Source organism: Poecilia formosa, unplaced genomic scaffold, assembly GCF_000485575.1.
Source record: "Poecilia formosa unplaced genomic scaffold, Poecilia_formosa-5.1.2 Scaffold9, whole genome shotgun sequence".
In the NCBI taxonomy this organism is placed as follows: domain Eukaryota; kingdom Metazoa; phylum Chordata; class Actinopteri; order Cyprinodontiformes; family Poeciliidae; genus Poecilia; species Poecilia formosa.
The window spans coordinates 5,380,914-5,400,244 of NW_006799948.1; the positions used below are offsets into that span (position 1 = coordinate 5,380,914).

Here is a 19,331-nt window from a genome sequence, read left to right on the forward strand (position 1 = left end):
CTTTTTTTTTTATGCAGTGTAGGTAAATATCCGCTTTCATCTGTGCCTATCTAGAGAAATGAAATTCAAAAGTAACAAATGATCATTTAAAAAAAAAAAAAAACAAATCCATAGAAAGAAAGAGGAAAATACACGTGATGGCAGAAAATGAGAAGTGGCGTTACCAGGCTGTGAGAGATGAAAGCTGTAATGCAGGTAGCAGCAGTTCACAGCATGTCAGGCTGGGAGTCAAAAACCACTTAAAAAAAAAAAAAAAAAGGTGTTTTTCATCTTCGCTATTTAAAACGCTCGAGCGCTGCAGCAGCTGATAGTCTGAAACCTGGTGAGCGAAACCGTTTGAGGACAACTGGCTAAAGGGAGGAACGTGTGCGTGCGTGCGTGCGTGCGTGCGTGCGTGCGTGTGTGTGTGTGTGTGTGCGTGTGTGTGTGGGCTCATCCGGATGGTCTCCAGAGCCCGGTGACACAGATGCACATCTTCATTTGGACTCGTCTCAGGCCTACAGTTTACTAATGAAAAGCCTTTTGTTGCCTCAGACCTCCTGAGTGGGTCGGTAGTAGGAACCTGCCTGCTCTTTTTCAGTGGAAGCGTGTGAATGCTGCAGGGGGCGTGTGAGGGGCTTTTCTTTCTACAACACTCCCTTTGGGTTTGCTGGAACTGGAAAAAATAAAAATAAAAAATAACCTAAAGGTTTTATTATTTTTTGAATTTCTTTGGAGCTTGGCTGCATTAAAAAAAAATTTGTAATCTCTGAACATTTTAATATCTACATTAATTCTCTACATTTGACCTAATCTAACTAAACCGCTTGTCTTGCTTCTCAGTCTAATGTTCCCTGCGGGGCTAACGTCATTGTCCACTGGCCTTGTTAATTTTTTCCCCTCCCTCGTACCTCTCAGCAGTGACCTTGGGATGTAGATATACAGTCTGCACATACACACAGATGTGAGCATGCATACTGATAACATACACACACACACACACACACACACACATGGATTAATGGTGTATCAGGCACATTTTTCTCTCCCTTTCTTTCTCTTTTATTGTGTGCCTCACTCTGTTAGTCTTTCAGTGTCTCTTTTATCCCCGTGCTCCACGGTTCTGCTCAGTTGTGTAGTAGCTCTGTGTTGCAGCCATGAATGACTGCACTGCTGCCTTTTATATGGTGTGAGGGCAGAAAGGAAGGAATAAAAGGAGAAAGAGAGAGAGAGGAGAAAAAAAGCGAAAGCTGCTTGTGCAGGTTTTTCACTTCGGCTTCAAGAGCTCACGGTTTATTTGCAATGTTCGAATTGTGAAAGCGGGCAGGAGCCGGAGTTGGTGCGTCGGGTGTTTTTGAATTTAGTACCTGACTGAAGCCATTTTCACTGCTGGGAAGGATTATAGAAGATTACAGCTCTCCATTTTCTCAGGGTAGGCAGAGCCCAGCAGTCGATACATGATGTGCCTGTACTAAGAAGTAATTTGGTCTCTTGTTCAGTCACAGGTAGCAGGAATGTTGTCACAACATCAGGTGATAAGCGAGCAGGAACACAGTGCAACCTTTATAAGGTGGGATAATCGTCACCTCACATTGCACTCATGAAAGTGTGGTGAATTAAAAAAAATGATGTAAACAAATTGACTATCTAGCAGCTTATAAAGGTAAAGCAATGACTCAGAAAACTCTCTGCTGCTGCTAAAACAACATTTTACATTTCACAACCATTCTAATAATGTTGTGGCTGACATTTCAGTTATTCTACTGTAATTTTCAAGTGCCCTTGTTGCCAGTTATAAGTTATAGCTGTGTGTCTACTGGCCGTACAGTTGTACGAAAAATAAATTTGCTTGATGGGCATCTGAAAATTCGCGTCTTTTGATTTAAAATGTTTTTGCGGTGGTTGAGGCGGTTTTTCGGCTCTTATGAAATTTGGGTATTTCACAAAACCACAACGGAAACGCTTTTTTCCTCATCACACGTCATGTGATTAACAACTGGAGGCAAAAATGATGAAGAAAACGACAGGAAGTGGTGGAAGGCATGTTTTCTGATGACTTATTGCATGATTAAGCTTATTCACATCTGATTTTAATTTGAGGTAATATGATGATTAGGCAATACTAAGAGAATGAAGTAGTAATTTTATGAGAACTCCAAAATGAAAAGAAAGAAAATAATTGTCCTGTCTTTTTTCTAATTAAAATGACTTTTTAAGGTGTTCTTCTTGTGCATTGCGTCTTTAGTCTGCTAATATGACTATATTTTCATAATTAAGCAAAAATTCTTGTAGCCAGGCCCTGATACTCCGGGATGAGTGAAATAAAAGCACTTTTTAAAATAATCATTTCCTGTCGTGTGTAAGTTTTTTTTTTTTTTTTTTTTTTTTTTTTAATAATAGATAGCAAGAGAAAAATATTAAAATCAGATCTGGAATAAATTATTTTTTACTTTCAGTCCATATCGCCCAGAGCCTAAGAGGGCAGCACAGTTTTTGATTCAAGTGAAAAATAAAAGTATGTTCACCATTAAAAAAAAAAAAAAAAATTACAGGCAAAACAATAAGCGTTGCATCACTGTTTATGTCTATTTAAGGTTTTACGTTCATCTGTCTCACTTTGACGATAGCCAGGGGAGAGATTATGATACAAAAGTGTGTCCAGTTGTGTGTGAGGCCCCCAGTCAGCAGCCTGGAGCTTTGTTGTGACGCAGGCACAGTAATGGACTAATAGACTTAGCAGTCAAGAGACGGGCCGGGCCTAATGACTGAGACAGAGAGACGCTGAGATCCGAGGAAGAGGGCGATGCAGGCAGACACAGGGGTTGCAGAAAGGTCAGCTAGAGTAGTGAGACGATGGCTTGGCGTAAACTCAGCCAGGATGAGTTGATTAAAGCCGAGGGAAGTTGGTGCAGAATTAACGAGCAGAAGAACAGCGTAACTTTCCAGCAGGGATCAGAGGTGTATGAAGGAAATGGAAAGGAGGGGGCCGATGGAGAGACGAGACCAAAACAATGGAGAAAATGAGACGAGTCGAACGCAGAGTAGACGTTGGTGTGTTGGCGCGCACGTAAACGGAGGCGATGAACCGGAGAATCTGGTTGACAACTACTCGAGAGGAAGTCTGCCGCATTTCCCTTTTCCTTCTGTTTTCCTTCTCTTAATATAGACCCGAGCAGCGAGCCAGCCGCAGACTGTAAAACGCGTCTGTTTGAGGCCCGGATAGTCTTTCCTGATGCCGCTCTTTGCAGTCGACACGGGGGTTATTCAGCTGTTAAATTATGCACATGTAAACACACAAACGCAGATAAATAGATGCTCGTGAGCGGGGCTAATTAAAACCAGGCACACAGATAAATGCATCCACTCACAAAACGCACACTGTGACGCTGCGGAAGTCATTTGTGGATGTTATGACGAATCCATGTGTGCACAAACATATTTGGGTCATTGACTCCGTGGCACTTTTTAAAAGTTGTTTGTGTGTGTGTTTGTAAGGGGGGGGGAATCTTCCAAGCCTTTGGCATACATCCTCTTCAGTGTTGGGACACAGATCTAATGAAGTGGGAGAAGCACAGCATATAGTCATGTTGCTTTTTGCCCCTCAAACAGAATGAGTCAGATAGTTTTATATTTAGGTGGTTTATAAATTACACACACCGCTAGGTCCGTTGGTAAACAGTAATGTGGAAAACACCTGCAGCTCGGAGGCTACGTGTACTCAATGCTCTTTTGGATCCGCTTCTGAGTAGCTTCAGTTTGGGATCCGGCACCCTGCCCAGAGACGCTCCTGGCAGCTGTCAAGCGCTTTCTCCTCAAGTGTTTCTCCAGGTTATACTTTATTCTCTTATTACCTAGCCTTCATTTGCCATTTCTTTAACATTTCCTTTTTCTGTTTTTAACCAAACCTGGGACGATTTGCATCCTCTGAGATGTTCAGATTTTGGGATATTGTTGGTTTTCATGATTCTGTTTGATCACTAATTGCCATCAACAAACCTCTGAGGCTTTCACAGAACACCTGGGTTGAAACTGAGATTAAGGGTGTTTCCTGAAAATCCAAAAATTGCAACATTTGTTACACTTTTCAACCAGTGCAGTTAAAAAAAAAACAACCTGTCCACTCCCTCGCCTGTGGTGGCGCTGCACCAAGAACCACTGAAGGAACAAACACAAAAACCTCCAAAGAAGACCCGGAGCTCAACTTCCTTCTTCACGAAATGTAAACGATAATGGTGTCGTCAGATTTCTATTTCGTTTTTGGTAAAAGACCACAAGCTATTTCCTCTGCCGGCGCTAGATTCAAGCATGTGTTTTGGTTGTGTTTACCCACAATGCCCTGAAATACAGTCTGCCTCCTGCCTTTTGAGCGGTCTCTGATCTGTTTGCATCCACATCACGCATCCGAACCGCACCAGGAAACTGAACAGAGACCTTGAGTTTGTTTTTTGTTTTTGTTTTTTTTTGGTCTGCATCAGAGTTGCTTGTGCATTCACACCTCTCCGAACGAACCAGACTTTTTAGTCAAATGAACCAGAAATTAAATTTTTAACTATTTTCCCAATTATTTGTTACAGGAGAGCATCAATAAATGTTAGTACATTAGAAAATGTAGCTAAATGCAGTTACTGTGTGCAGTTTAGTCATATAAGGAAAGTCCTGAAGATGCCTATTTCCAATGGGAATGTTTTTCAAGAATTTAATTGTGGCGGTATGAATGCTGTGCCAAGCAGTGACATCCATACAGTTACCAAATAATGAAAATAAGAGTTTTTGTCATGTTTTCTACTGTTGGCACAAAACGTCATGACAAAATTCAAACTACATATCCCCAGTCCCATAGGTCAATTAATAAGCGATTAGTTGACCCATAAGGCCCATAAGAACTCCAGGATATTATTTAGGGGCACCAAAGCAAAAAGAGGACAACAAATAATGCCTCACTTTACAGAATATTTTTTGTCTTAAAACAAGAATTAAAAAATGCAATTAGCTTGTGGTTAAAAGTGACAAAGTCTTGAAAAGATCAAGGAGAATTTAGTTTTGTTCAAGGCTCCTTATGTATTTCGATTCTTTTTTCCTTTTTTGTCCGTGTTGTGTCTGCACTCGCTGTGCTGTGGTGATGTCACTCTCCAGCCTCTCTCTCTCTCTCTTTCCTCCCCACTTCCCTCCACCTGTTTCTTCCTCTCCCGGGTATCCTGACTCCTCTCCACCTCCATCTCTGCCTCGTTGTCAAGTGGTGACTCACTGAAGGCGCGCAGCCAAGGATTTGGCTAGCCCGGACACACACACGCACACGCGCACGCGCGTGGTTGCGCACTCGCTCCACCCGCATCCGAAATCAGCCAAGAGTGCAGCGTGCAGGCCACATGCTGCACGTACTGCATTGGCACGCACACACAGAGGGACTGTTGAGGGGCCAAAGCTGTGAGAGACGGGTAGATGCACTGTCACACACACGCGCGATGCTCCGTCAGCCAAGTGAAAAGCCCCAAACCGTCTGAGTCACATCAAGTGGAGCAGAAACGGAAAAGTAAATCCGCCAGCACTCACACATACAGTGTCTGTTCTGACACCCAGCGATGATTTTACAGCTTCCTTGTGGATTTGTTTCTCTCCAGTTCAGACTTTACTGCATCCGGTGTTTATTCCCCTGAAACTCACTGGAATAAACAATAAACATTGCTCGTGGTTTGGTAGCTCTAGAAACATTGTATTTAGCTGTAGGAGATCAGTTTTGTGTGTGAAAATCCCTTGAAAAATTAGGCATTTAAAGGGGAAAAAAAAAGCATCTCTCTTCTATTGAAAGATAAATATGTACTGCAATTTGATTTGAATTTGAATTCATACTCGTAATTGTATTTTTAATACATTTACAGTTTTTGTTATTCTACCATTTGGTTCCACCCTAAAAAAAAAAAAAAAAAAAACTCAGTTAAACTGAGCAAAGATAAACAAAGGTAAGCAAAAAAAAAAAAAAAAAAAGAGTAAAATCTTGGAACGTGTCTGCTTCTTTCTCCTAAATCAGGTGAAGAGAACGTACAGCCACGGTACGTACAGAGCCGGACCGATGAGACAGATCAGTCTGGTGGGAGCCGTGGACGAAGAGGTCGGGGATTATTTCCCAGAGTTCCTCAGCTTGCTGGAGGAGTCCCCCTTCCTGGAGGTGAGGCCGCTGCAGCAGACGCGTGGCAGTGATCCAGAACAGCAGCTCAGCAGACAAATGGATTGAACTTTGAAAAGTGACAGAGGGATTGAGACCGGCTCAAAACGTCTCGAAGGTTTTTTATCTTGGACTGCATCAGAGGACATAAACCGTGTGATAGATTAAAACCCTTACGTGGATGAGAGTTGCACTTGATTTTGTTTAATTATACACTTCTGATGAAGAATTATTCCACTTGTAACCTTGTTAAAATACTGGGAAAATGCCTTTAGTAAACAGGAGTTTATTTGTCTTATTAGGATTTAAAGTGATTGATCAACACACAGCAGAATGAAGTGGAAGGGAAATTATTCATTGTTTTTAGCATTTGTTCATAACGATCCCCTCAGCATGATGCTGCTGCTACCATGTTTCAGCATGGAAACACTGCTTGCTTTCCCAACAGGCCAAGTGTTTTGGGATTTTCTCCACCAATCTTGTATTTTTGAAAACTAATCAAAATATTTCACATTCAGTCCTTGTAATAGAAGAGAAAACTGTTAAAAGAGCAGATGAACAGTTGAAAGATGCCTTAACAAGAACGGAAGTGATTAATCGTGATGAATTGATTATTGAAAAAAATCGTCAACTGGTTTAGTAATCAATTAATTGTTACCTGGAGAGACTCCAAAAAAAAGGTAACTTCATGAAAGAACAACATACTCAAACCAGATATTAAGTCAAAACCATACAAAATAAATATACATTTTGGATTTAAGATAAAAAGAAAAACACTTTTGTTTGTAAATATATTTTACCCAAAACGTGTCAAGTGGCATAGTTTTAATTTCTCTAAAGGAATGCGAAGTTATTACATTTTATTTATAAAAAGAAAAAGGAAATGAGTTATTTGCCTGTATGCATATCATAAAGTATTTTTAATATTGTATAAATGAGACTAAAGTGGTTAATTGAGAAACATGCAGAATATGCCCATTTTTGATCGATTAATCTATTACTAAAATAATCGCTAGTTGCAGCCTTTGCATCAACCTGTCGCCTTGGTGTTTCTCATTGCTTTCTCCTGGCTGTCCAAATGCAGCGGACTCTTCCGTGGGGAACGCTTTCCAGCCTGAGAAACATGAGTCCAGCAAAGAGCGACGACGGTCCGATAATGTGGGTCAGACCAGGAGAACAGATGATACCTGTAGCCGACATACCAAAGTCTCCTTTTAAAAGAAAGCGGTGAGTCCAGCTGGAAACCCTTGCAATAATCCCGAGATGCATTGTTTTGTACCTTGTTGAGTCGACTCGCTTCTGTACTCTCCACGGCGCTTGTGAGCACTTATCAAAAAAAACAAAAAAAAACACACACACACACACATGTATATCAAACACTTACCAATTTCAAGCAGCAGCCGTGGTAACAGCGTGAAGCTTTGTTGTTGTCGAGCAGGGCTGCATGAGGCAATTACCCTCTCCGCTCGCCTGTGTCGCCGCTGCTCGCGTATCGGCGGCGTCGCGAGCAGCGCGACTTCTGCGAGCGAGACGGGCAGAAACCAGTGAGTGTTTACGTGTGCGATGTTAGCGGTGTGTGGCTCACCGCTCCGATGAGATCATCGTTGCATCAGACTCTGCTTCTCATGGCTGGGAAGCAAACGGGGCAACACGGACACACACACACACTGCACTCATTCCTGTTGAATCCAGTTTATTTCACCTCATTTTTCAGTTTTATTTTTGTTTTTCATGGTAGCCAATTAACCGTGCTTAAAATATTGTCGGCTAATAAAGCACTGTGTTCATTATAGATGAGGCTGATATTGGCTTTGAAAACAATAACGCATTAATATCAATGCATCTCCTGTCTCTTTCCACCAAGAAAGTGTAAATGTTCATTAATTTCTATTAAGAACTGACATCCTCTCTTTTCTTGTATTTCCTCCACGGTCCCCGTCTCTTTCTCCTTTCTGTCCTTGTCCTCCTGCGACTTGCAAACATCAGCGCCATCTCTCCGTTTCCTCCACCATCTTTTTTTAATCTTCGTCCTCTTGACCTCCTCTTACTGCTTTAAAGTTGATTTATAACAGAGTTATTATGCAGGTGTTTTCAGGAACCCAGATAGTACATGCTGAAGCTCAAATATAGAAAATGTCATCGGTATGCAGTTTGTGAAAAAGAGAAGTAAAAAAAAAGAAAGTAATATTGGAAAACGGTGCGGTGCAGAGAAAGATGTAGACGTGCTCGTGTTCGCAGTTGGTCCTTGGCTGCGGTTTCTCTAGACGTTTTGAAGGAAGTGCCTGCATCGCTTCGTGGGGCCTCGTGCTGTTCGGTTGGTGGTTTCGGTGAAAAGGTCAAGACTTGGAGCATTCTTGACAGCGCTGAGACTCTCTGTCTGAGAATCTGAGTTGATTATAGTGATACACTTTGAAAATAAACCCAAATACCTCAGCTTTCAGCGAAGGGGCGTCCCGACTGCATTATTGGACGGCAACGGCAGCCGCAGTCTTTTTCAATATTAATATTATTACAGCATTGTCAAAATACCTATGTTTAAGTATAACGTTTCAGAATAAGACCGTGCCGGTGAGAATGTGCAGATAACTGAAGATAAAATAACAACATATAAAAACAGTAGAATGACTTTTACATTTTCTCCAGTATACACCTGGATTGTAAAGATATTGTTAACAAAACTTGTCTAATAAACCTGATGGATGTTTTCTATAACAGGAAACTTTTGCAGGAACAAGAGTGGTTTTTCTCTCCATTTAAACTTTATTTACCAGGGCAGAAATAAATTACTGGATATAAAGCTAATGTGTAGATACTAATTGTTTTACCAGGAGTTGTTGGATGGACAGACATGGAGGGAAATTGCAAAAGAGTTCCAATTGGTTGGATTTATTTAACATTTTAATTCAGTCATAAGTTTAAAATGGTCTGATCTTTTATTTTCTGTTGACTTCAACTGCAGTGGATTTTATACATGCACATTTTTGATCAAGCCCAAAGTATATTTAGCCTGAAGGCTGTTGTAATTGATGGCTAAATGAGCCTTAATTTACTTTTACTGCCTTCCGCCTGATGTTATTGACATAAATGAACTTTAACTCGTTTCATTCCTTTTAACACTCTAATGCTAATTAGCGGAAATTACACCACGGTAACAGTTGTAACTGGTGACATTTTCCTCAGTTTATATCCGTGAAAGAAAGCAGCATTTTACTTCTTTTTTTTTTTCTTTTTTTTTTTGTATTTATATGAATGATGAACTTTGAAATCTTCCTTTTAGGCCAAATGAAAAGTGAAACCAGCAGGTGGGAGGGATAACGAGGATTCTTCGGTCCACGCTAGAATGTAAACAATCGCGCGTTTTTGAACAGTATATACTCACTCTCTGTTTTCTGCTCTGCTATAGCTTCATTTTATTAAATAAAACACAATCAGGACAAAAGTAGTGTTGCATACAAGTAATGCTTAACAAAAATACAATCAGATTTGTTTTTCTCAGCTAATAAATTTGTTGGGAATAAAATGGGATACATAAAGAATCCAACTCCCTTTCTTGCTCGTTCCTGCTATATTTCTTATCATCTTGTGATTCTTTTACCCCCCTCGCCTCCTCCTCCTCCTCTTCATCATCATCTCCATACTGTTACAGCGCTCATGGTTGTACCTCACGTACTCCTCTCTTCCCTTGATCCCCACGTTATCTGGCCATAAATATACATAAACGCATCTTGACGGGGAACACACTCCCATGCATGGAAACAAAAAAACAGGACCTCACATGCAGAGGGTATTTTAGGATCCACGTTCAATGTTGTTGTTTTTTTTTTTAATCTGCAGTCCTTCCCGGCTGCTTCCCTTATCAGCTTTTCTGCTTTTACATTTATTACTGTCAGGCTGCAGTCAGCACGCACACACGCACGCGCACATCCACACACACACACACACACACACACACACACACACTCAGAGCTGTGTGTGTTCGCCTTCATCTGCCCCTCTGCAATATTTTCCTCCATCTCAGTTTTTTTCTCTCTTTTTTTTTTTTTCCCCCCGCCGTTCTCCACCAGCTCATGCATCTTTCTTCCTATCTCTGAATGAATGAGCACAGCGCGGATAGTCTAGCTGTTCTTCGGTCCGTGCGTATGCGTGCGCCGTGTGTTGTGCTCTTGAAGGATTCTCGCAGATTTCCTGCACGCGTGTTCCGCCTCCCGTTTGAACCTGAACGCAGCTCTGGTGTGAGTCACTGATCTAGCAGGGAGCTGACTGCAGTACTTCTATTGTTCGGGCGGTACGGCTCGTTTCTCTGCTTTTACTCCTCAGGTTCTCGGGGCGTATGCTGCGAAATCCAGTGTAAACATACTGTACATATTCTGCATTTCTTGCGCCTTACCTTATTTGTAATGTCAATGTTAAAAGTGAAGCAGATTATACTACTGGTCCCCTGTTCTTACTCTATTAAGTGATTTTATTGTTTATTTTCATTCACTAAGAGGATGCATTACCCTTTATCTTTTTTCAAAAATGTTTTTCTTTCTTCCTATTACATTCATTTATTCATTTATCTTTGTTCTTATAATATCACACCCAACATTTAATAGACTTTAGATCTGGCGTTTTGTATTTAATTTATGGACCCTCAAGATATAAATCAAGACATATTAATCAATAATGCATTGTTATTTATGATTGTATTTCACACTGTTTGAAATCAAACACACTGACACTCATTTACCACCCTACTGCCAGACCTACACTGCATCTGTGTTTCCTCCATCGCCTGGAAATTTTTATTTTTTGTTGTTTTAAAATAGCAGACAGCAAAGATCACCCCACTCACCTTTAGTCACTTTTACCTTTTATTTGCACCTAAAACGGTGTTTGTATTGTTTTTTTTCTTTCTTTCTTAGCTCCACTAACGAGGTGAAGAATCTGCTCCAGTCCATGCCCCGGACCAGCGAGCCCAGAGAGGTTCTGTTCGAGGACCGGACCCGTGCCCACGCCGACCACATCGGCCAGGGCTTCGAGCGTCAGACCACGGCGGCCGTGGGAGTGCTGAAGGCTGTCTGCACTGTAGAAAGGTAGAGGGGAAAAAAAATAAATAAAAAATGCACCTTTAACGGCAGTTTGCCCAGAGGTGACACACGCTCAATGTTTACACAACTGACTCCGCGACAGATGGAGTGTAATCGCTCAGTTTTCCTCCACCTACCCTCTCTGCCTTATTTTCAGGTCGGAGCCGCCTCGTGTAACCAAAGACGTTGTTTGTTTCCATGCTGGGGATTTCCCTTACGTCGTTGAGAGGCTGCAGTTGGACTTGTATGAACCGCCGCTGTCTCAGGTGTTCATTTACACACAACCGCAAACAAATAACCGCACGCGGCGCAGCAGCATCTCCAGCTAGACGCAGAACACTGCAGCGTTAATGATGCTCAAGTCAAACAGAGGATCAACACTGCCATCTGGTGGAAAAAAGTGTCCTCATCTCCGTTTTGATACCATAAGGAGACTTTCGTATTCACATTGGTCAGTGGTTAAAAAAAAAAAAAAGACTGAATGAGATGGAAAGTTGATATCAGACACAACCAGATGGTTGTTGCTTTGATTTGTGGCTTTCCAGACGCGTTGTATTTTTCCTAAAAAGCTCACTAAACTTCAATGACTTGTGCAGAAAAAGGCGAAACAAAACAACCCTTCAAAAATCAAAGGGCTTCAGAAACCATTACAAAAAAAAAAAAAAGAGTTCAAGAAAAGCAACTCGTCTTCAAACAAAATGCAACTCATTTCTTTCAGTTTTGTTGAAATGCACGTTTGGTTTTATACCTTATTGTAAAACCGAACATGTTGCCATCTTACAGTTTTATTCTGTTCTTGCTTTAATGTCACATTTAAATTGTTTCAGATCATTCAACTCAATTTAATATCCAACATAATCTATTGAATACAAAAAGCTGTTTTTAAATGATCATTTCTTCAGTTTGACAGGAAACCAACCTGGCCGAATGTGTAAATATAACCTTGTTAAGTCATAATTGAACTGATTTACCACACGTAAACACAAACACTTGATCACTGCTAGATGATTAGAAGCAAGAAATAACCTAAATTATTCCAGGAGAGTTAAAAAAAAAAATCCAGGAGGTTACGAAAAAAGCCAGAGCAACATGTAAGGAACAATAACAAAGACTAGGTAAAACTGAAACATTTTAAACAAACAGCTGCTGATTAAGTTACATTTTACTCCTCGTTTTGCATTGAGCGATTTTGTGTCTGCTTCGACTGAAGCTCTTTAACGCCCTGGGTGTAACCGTCCTCTTCGTCCTCTCTCCGCAGTGCGTCCAGTGGGTGGACGATGCCAAGCTGAACCAGCTTCGGCGGGAGGGCATCCGCTACGCCCGCATCCAGCTTTGCCACGACGACATCTACTTCATCCCCCGCAATGTGGTCCACCAGTTCAAGACGGTCTCAGCCGTCTGCAGCCTGGCGTGGCACATACGCCTGCAGCAGTACCACCAGGAGGAGGAGGTGAAGGAGAAGGCTACGGTGAAGGAGGAGGAGACATTGATTCTGGCTGAGGAGCAGGGTGGAGAGAAGAAGGAGAGGATAAAGGGGGAAGAAGAGGAGGTGGCTGTGGCAGACAAATGGACGTTGCTCACTGACAAAAAGGAAGAAGGCGATGATCGTCTTCTGTCGCCTCAACCCTCGGACGACATCTCAGATGCCAGCAGAGACGAAGAGGAGGCGATGCGAAGGAAAGAAGAACCTCACCGGGTTTCTCCTCCTGAAAAGATGAAGACAGAAGCTCCGACTTCTCCTCCCTGCAAGAATAAATCGCCCTCTCCTCTTCATCTCCCTCCCCCTGCTTCTCCTCATAAGGACGTGAAGTCCAAAGCCTCAGCTAAGCCTCACCTCCACAGTCCGCCTGGCAGCAGGACGGCGGCCTCCTCCTCATCTCAGAAGCCCCCCGGTTGCTCCAAGTCTTCCGCCCGCGCGTCGTCCTCGCCTCCAGCAGGAGCCGCCTTCACTTCCTCGCACACTGTGTCTTCTACCTCCCCGTCTCCGTCGGCTTCCTCTCCCTCTCTGACAAGTCCCACGTCTGCAGCAGAGGCTCTCGTGAAAACTCTTCCTCCTTCAAGAGTTTCCTCTTCCCTCCAGCTGCATTCGTCTTCCCATTCGGAGCAACCGGACGATTCCCGCACAAAGGACTCCGCCCGGTCTCCGGCGCCGTCCGACGTACAGACTTGCTCCGCCCCGGCCGAGCGTTGGACCCGCCCGGCGGCGGACACACGGACGCAAACCGCCTCCGATTCGGAGACGAGGACTCGCGGCTCGGATCCCGACTCCAGGACTTGTGTTGATGTGCAGCAGCGTCTGGCGCCAGACATGACCCGGGGAGGGGTGTACATGCAGCAGTACCCCCCCCAGCACCTCCCGCAGATGCTCCCCCCTCCTTTTCCCCCTCTGCTCCCCCCCCACTCCCACCTTCAGCCTCACATCCTCCCCCAGACGCCCGTCTCCAGTCCCCATGAGCACCGCCCTCTGAACTCCTTCCTCAGTCAGGCGGCGCCGCCCCCCCATTCGGTTCACCTGGGCCACCTGCACCCCCCCCACCCGCCCAGCCTCACCACACAGTCTCAGCCTTACTTCATGGGCCCTCCCTCCTCCTCCCCCTCTCAGCCAAACGCCCCCCTCACCAGCTCCCAGTCTCTCTCGCCTCATTTCTCCTACCATCACCAGTTCGCCAAGCCCTTCTTCCCCCCACAGCACCCCGGCTTCCCCTCTCACCCCTTCCTCCCTCATCAGTCCTTCCTCCCGCAGCCACCCACTTCTTACCCACTGCAGCCACAGTACCAAACCTCAGCATCGGTGCATCCCCAGCTGCTTATGTCGCAGTCGTTTACCTCCCCTCACCCCCCGCCTCCCCCGTCCTCCACGCCGCCTCCGCCCCCTCCCCCTTTCCCGCCGCCTCCCCCCTTGCCTCAGTCCTCCCCTTCCGTCTTCCCCTCTCCCCCCGAGGCATGACATCGAGCAGAAACAGATTTTATATAGGAGTATTTGTACATACCGATGGTAAATTTAAATAACTGTATATGTAGGAGGCTTTGTTTTGGTTGTGCTGTTGTAAAGCTGTACAAAGGAAGTGAGGTGGGAGGAAGTAAAGTTTTGTTTGTTTTTTTGTTTTTTTTTTTGTTATTGAGCAGAGTGGGACTAAAACACGGTGCCTTTCATAAGAATTTATACCCTTAACTTCTCATTTTGTCACCGTTCAACCGTAAACTTCAGTGCATTTTTATCAGGATGTTATAGGATGGACCAGATGTTTGTAATCTAGAAATGGAAGGAAAAATGCTACACAGTTTTAAAACTTTTTAAGGCCACCTTTTGCTGCAATTACGTCTGGAAGGCTTCTTGAGTTTGTTCATGAAGAAAAGTATTCCCACATCATGCTGCTGCCCCCACCGTGTCCTACAGTGGGGGATTAGGAGTTCATCCCGGGAGTCTGCAACTTTTACCATCCAAAGAGCCATTGTTCCCCTCAGTCCAGCTAAATAAAACAGATCTGGATTTACAAGTATGACCTTACCTTTTGAAAAAAGATATCTTACAATTTTTATAATTACCCGCTTTAAGTAATTTTTTAAAGAGCAAACGTTTTACTCCTATTTTTAGGTGTTTTTTTTTTTTATCACAAAGGAAAACAAGACTTATTTTCAAAAATATCATGGCTATTTTTTTTATATTGGATGTTGATATTTGCAAAGTTCCCACCCTGAAAATAAGAAAAATATAAAAATGACTGGTACTTAAGTTTCATTCTGTTGTGGAAATGAAACTGAAAAATAGCTCAAACTTGGATTTCTTCTCTTTAATCATTTTTAGTCAAAGTTTCTAAGACTCCAAACAGCCGGTGGTGGCTTCGGAGCTAACGGTTGCAGACTAAAACCCTTTAAGAACACATATTTTCTTCCCATTTCACAATCATGCACTACTTTGTGTTTAAAAAAAAAAAAAATCTTTAAAATCACATTAGATTGCGCTGAGGTTTACGACTTTTCATTTTGTGGGTGCCAATCCTCATGCAAGGCATCGTTTCAGCCCCGCCCCGCCGCACTAAACTGGCTCAGATTTTTACTGAGGCTTGAAGTATTAAACCGTTTTGCATTTCATTTCATTTGCAGGAAGCTGTTGCTTTTAGAAAGTGAAGGGCGCACCTGTTTTTAACCCCCGAATGATGCAAGGTCGTGGGCTCAAACGAGGCCTCTGGTGTGCAGGTGTGTTGTCCGGTTCTGTTCTTGTCCTTCCGGAGCCGACAGGACCCACCGTCAGACATAGGAAGAAAACTTATTTATTTAAAAGAGCTTTTTAAACTGTTTTTTAAAATGAAACTTGCAGCTAAAGCTTCCATTTTCGGGGGGTTTATTTAATTCAGTTGTGTATTGATACAATACTGCATCACTGCGTCCTCTGTATTTATCAGTACAAGTCGACGCAGATACTGGCTGGGCTTTTCCGCCATGTTGTGTTTAGAGCAATAACCCGCTAAATATCAAACAGAAACCTGTGTCTGTCTTTTTACTCATGTTTTTAAGTGGACAATGGAACATAATAATGAGGAGTGCAATTAATAGACGATTCTAAACTTTTCAAGTGTTTCATTGGCTAAAAAAAAAAAGGAATGTTATCGACTCAACTGGAGGCTCCGTGCGAATTGAAAGTCAGTCCGTTTGCCTTCAGTGGCAGAGCGCTAATGTCATTTTTAATGTCTTCTGGCTGTTTAGATGAGTTTTTGTTGAGGAGTTGGTTCAACCGCAGCCAAGACGGTCTCAGGAAAACACTTCCATCGGAAAAAAAAAAACAAAAAACAGCTCGCTTTAATGGTTTTACTGCTAGATTTCTGGTTTCACGCAGCCGATAAACGTTCTGACTGAGGTTTTTGCAGATATGCTTCTCCTGTTGAACATTTAAACTTCTGGATTCAAAGAGCAATACAAAGACGTGGGAGGTCAAACCGAGGCACGGGCCGGTTAAAAGAGTATAACCGAGGATTAAACGGCTGCATTAATATTCACCAATATTGTGATTTTTATGGTTTGAGGAATTTCTTTTCTGGCTGTATGGAACATGGTTATACACTGCTGCCCCTCCCTCACCTGTTGCTGCACACTGCCTCGGTCACAAGGTAATTCCGAATGATTCCAGGAGAAATCTATCTACATTTCTCCGGGAATCATTCGGAATTACAAAATAAACAAAACTGAAGAAAAAAAAAACATGATGTCTTTGCGACAGTAGGAAGAATCGATGCCGGTCCGTGCCTGGAGAGTTCCCATATGTGCAACACTTGCTTACTAATCACATTTATTTCCGGATAGTTCTGGATTTTTATGAATTAACGGATATTTCAGGTTCTTCCCAGACTGAAATGTAAACTGTATTCAGTCCTTTTTTATTTTTATTTATTTATTTGTTATTGACACTTAACAGAACTGTCTGGAGCTCATCCCCAAAGCGTTATTTATCGGTTTACCAGTCCAGTTTTGCCACATTGTTCAGATTTTTTATTTATCAACCAGAGACTGGAGGGACTTGTGTGCCGTCTACATCTGCGGAAGTTTAACAATGACAGCAACTTTTTTTTTTTTTGTCACCAGTGTCTTTTTTCTTAAATTATTTTCATTGTCTAGATTAGAGTGCAGCCCATTAGCTAATGTAGCCCTCAACATTTCCCCAGTGCCTGTACTTAACTGTGAACTCCTCAGTGGTCCAGAGGCGCTCGGTGCAGGGAGTTTCATCCTTTTTATGAGTCGCAGTTGAAGTTCTCTCTGAAGTACGAGAGCACCACCTTAAATTGGGTTCCCACATCCGCTGAAAAGCCTCTTAAATATCTACGTTTCAAATGGGGAAGACTTAGAAGGACGCCAACCTCAAAGAAGGCTTTGAATTGTTCTTCCTAAATATTGCCACAAGCCTGCGAAATCCAGATAAATGTAAGAATGACGCCTCAGCTTTTTTTTTTTTTCTTTTCTTTTTTCTTTCCTGCCTCAAACGACCCAATTTGAGCGACCTTACTCTGTGCATCTCTGGGGAGATGAAGTTCGATAACGAAGCACGATCAACAGTCTTAAGGCGCTCTGCAGCTCGTTTTGTGCTTTTTGGGTTTAAATGTTACAGAAACATGTCAGGATCTTCTTTTTTTTTGTACAATTGTAACAAAACCTCTGGTTGAAAACAGATGTCCTCAGGGGCTAGCATTGTTTTCACAGGATTTATTTATATCAACGATTGTTTTGTTTTGTTTTTTGTTTTTTCATTTTAGTTATTTCAACTGTCAGCACTGTAGTGTACATAAGAGGTTTTTGTAAAGAGGAAAAAAAACTTGTAGTGTGGTTTCTACTTTAAATATGAACCTAGCTAATAAAAGGTTCAAAGTATGCAAACTGTTTGTATGTTTCTGTTCTCTCGTTTGAAATCCTCATTTGTCATTGTTAAGAAAATAAATTTAGAATATGCTAGTTTTAAAACTTAACATGTCTTGATTGAAATAGCCTAATTATAGTTTTCAGATTAATAACTTATTCTGCCCTATTGAGCTTTATTTTATCTGTAGTTGCAGCAAATCGTTTGCTAAGATCTTTTTGAAAGTGCCTTTTGTCTGTCTGGGAAACAATCAGGAGAAGTTCCAGCTTTTCACACTCATCTGTGAAAAGCCATAAAACAGCAGGAGTCCAGGGCAGTACAGGAGAGTCTCTGCTTCCACTCTGTTCAGACAAAGGGGACAAGTGGCTTTTGATCTTGGAAACAAATTGCAGGGAGTTTCTAACTTTAGAGAGGGTCAGAGATAGCTCCTGGTTGGATGAGCAAAGATACACCTTATTTGAATAAATTGAAAGACAAGAATACGCCTTTACTATAAAAATTTGTGCACGTGAGGAACAAACTAGATTTGCTCTTGCAATTCTCCAAAGACTTCTTTCTTTTTTTCTTTCTTTCTTTCTTTTTTTGTTTCTCTCTTTGTTTCTCTCTTTATTTCTTTCTCTCTTTGTTTCTCTCTTTCTTCCTTTGTTTCTTTCTTTCTTTCTTTCTTTCTTTCTTTCTTTCTTTCCTTCTTTTCCATTTGTCTCAGGTAAATGAATGTATGTCTCTGTTGTTCTGCAGTTTCTGTTGAAATTTCATACGTTGTCTTATATTGGATTAAACTCTGTAATTCTGTGACGTCAACACTCATTGTTGTTTTCAGTGTGGCTACACGTGGCCCGCCGGGAGAACCTGGGATCCGTAAGAAGATTGAGCCAGAGATATTTCCCAAAAATATCTCTTCAACATCACCTTAAGACAATTTAAAAAAAAAAAAAAGTTAAAATTCTTATACAATTAAATCCTATTTTAGTTCAAATCATAACAAAATGATGCATTTAGTCTGATTACATGAGCAAAGTAAATTACATATTTGTCTTCTGGACTTAGCTACATGCTAATACCGTAGACCTGCCAGCATCAGTGGAATGTGACACAAAAGCTAAATGCAAAAGACAGACTGATAGTAGAAGACCTTGAACATATCGCCCTTCTCTGTTAATAAGACTGTTAACAAAAGCAAAGGTCATATGAAACTCCACAAAGCTTACAAAATATTACCACACAAACCAGCTGGTGTCAGTTCACACAGAGTTAATGAACAGTGAACGACTAATGTGAGTTTAGAACAAGTGATCACAAATAGTCCAGTTCTAAGAGAAATAACATTTTTTACTTTCCATGGAACAGAAATGCAGTTGACAGGTCTGTCATTGGCTTTGTTCAGGAGAAAGATGGAATTAATAACTGAATCAGACGTAGAAATAAAAACAAAAGTACTGAAAATTAATGGCAGCAGTAGTTCTGTCAAGAATGTAATGTTCTGTTCATATTTGTGTTAAAGATTCATGAATAGAAGCTATATAACAGGCAACTTAACATTTTAGAGAAAATAATGTTAACAAATACAAGTAGATTTTTTTTCTCTGCTTTGTAGTTATTTTTCTCCTGTGTGTGTTTTGTTTACCTGCCTGTATGTTCTTTACAGCTGTTATGCAACCACCCGCCGCCTGCAGTCTGCATCACAAAGACCACCACTGTGATTCAGGCAGACAACACACACACACACACACACACACACACACACACACACACACACACACACACACACACACACACACAC

At 41.9% G+C, this 19,331-nt stretch overlaps 1 protein-coding gene across 1 annotated transcript in view; it reads left to right on the forward strand.

Moving 5' to 3' along the window:
• LOC103129554 (round spermatid basic protein 1-like) overlaps window positions 1-17,565 on the forward strand; it is a 30,849-nt gene extending 13,284 nt beyond the window's left edge. Inside the window, exons 5-9 of the mRNA XM_007540708.2 lie at window positions 6,005-6,142; window positions 7,224-7,366; window positions 11,044-11,214; window positions 11,366-11,474; window positions 12,467-17,565. Coding sequence (XP_007540770.1) covers window positions 6,005-6,142; window positions 7,224-7,366; window positions 11,044-11,214; window positions 11,366-11,474; window positions 12,467-14,155 — 2,250 coding nt within the window. The 3' untranslated portion in view covers window positions 14,156-17,565. The remainder of the gene's footprint in view (window positions 1-6,004; window positions 6,143-7,223; window positions 7,367-11,043; window positions 11,215-11,365; window positions 11,475-12,466) is intronic.
• The last annotated feature ends 1,766 nt before the right edge of the window (window positions 17,566-19,331 follow it).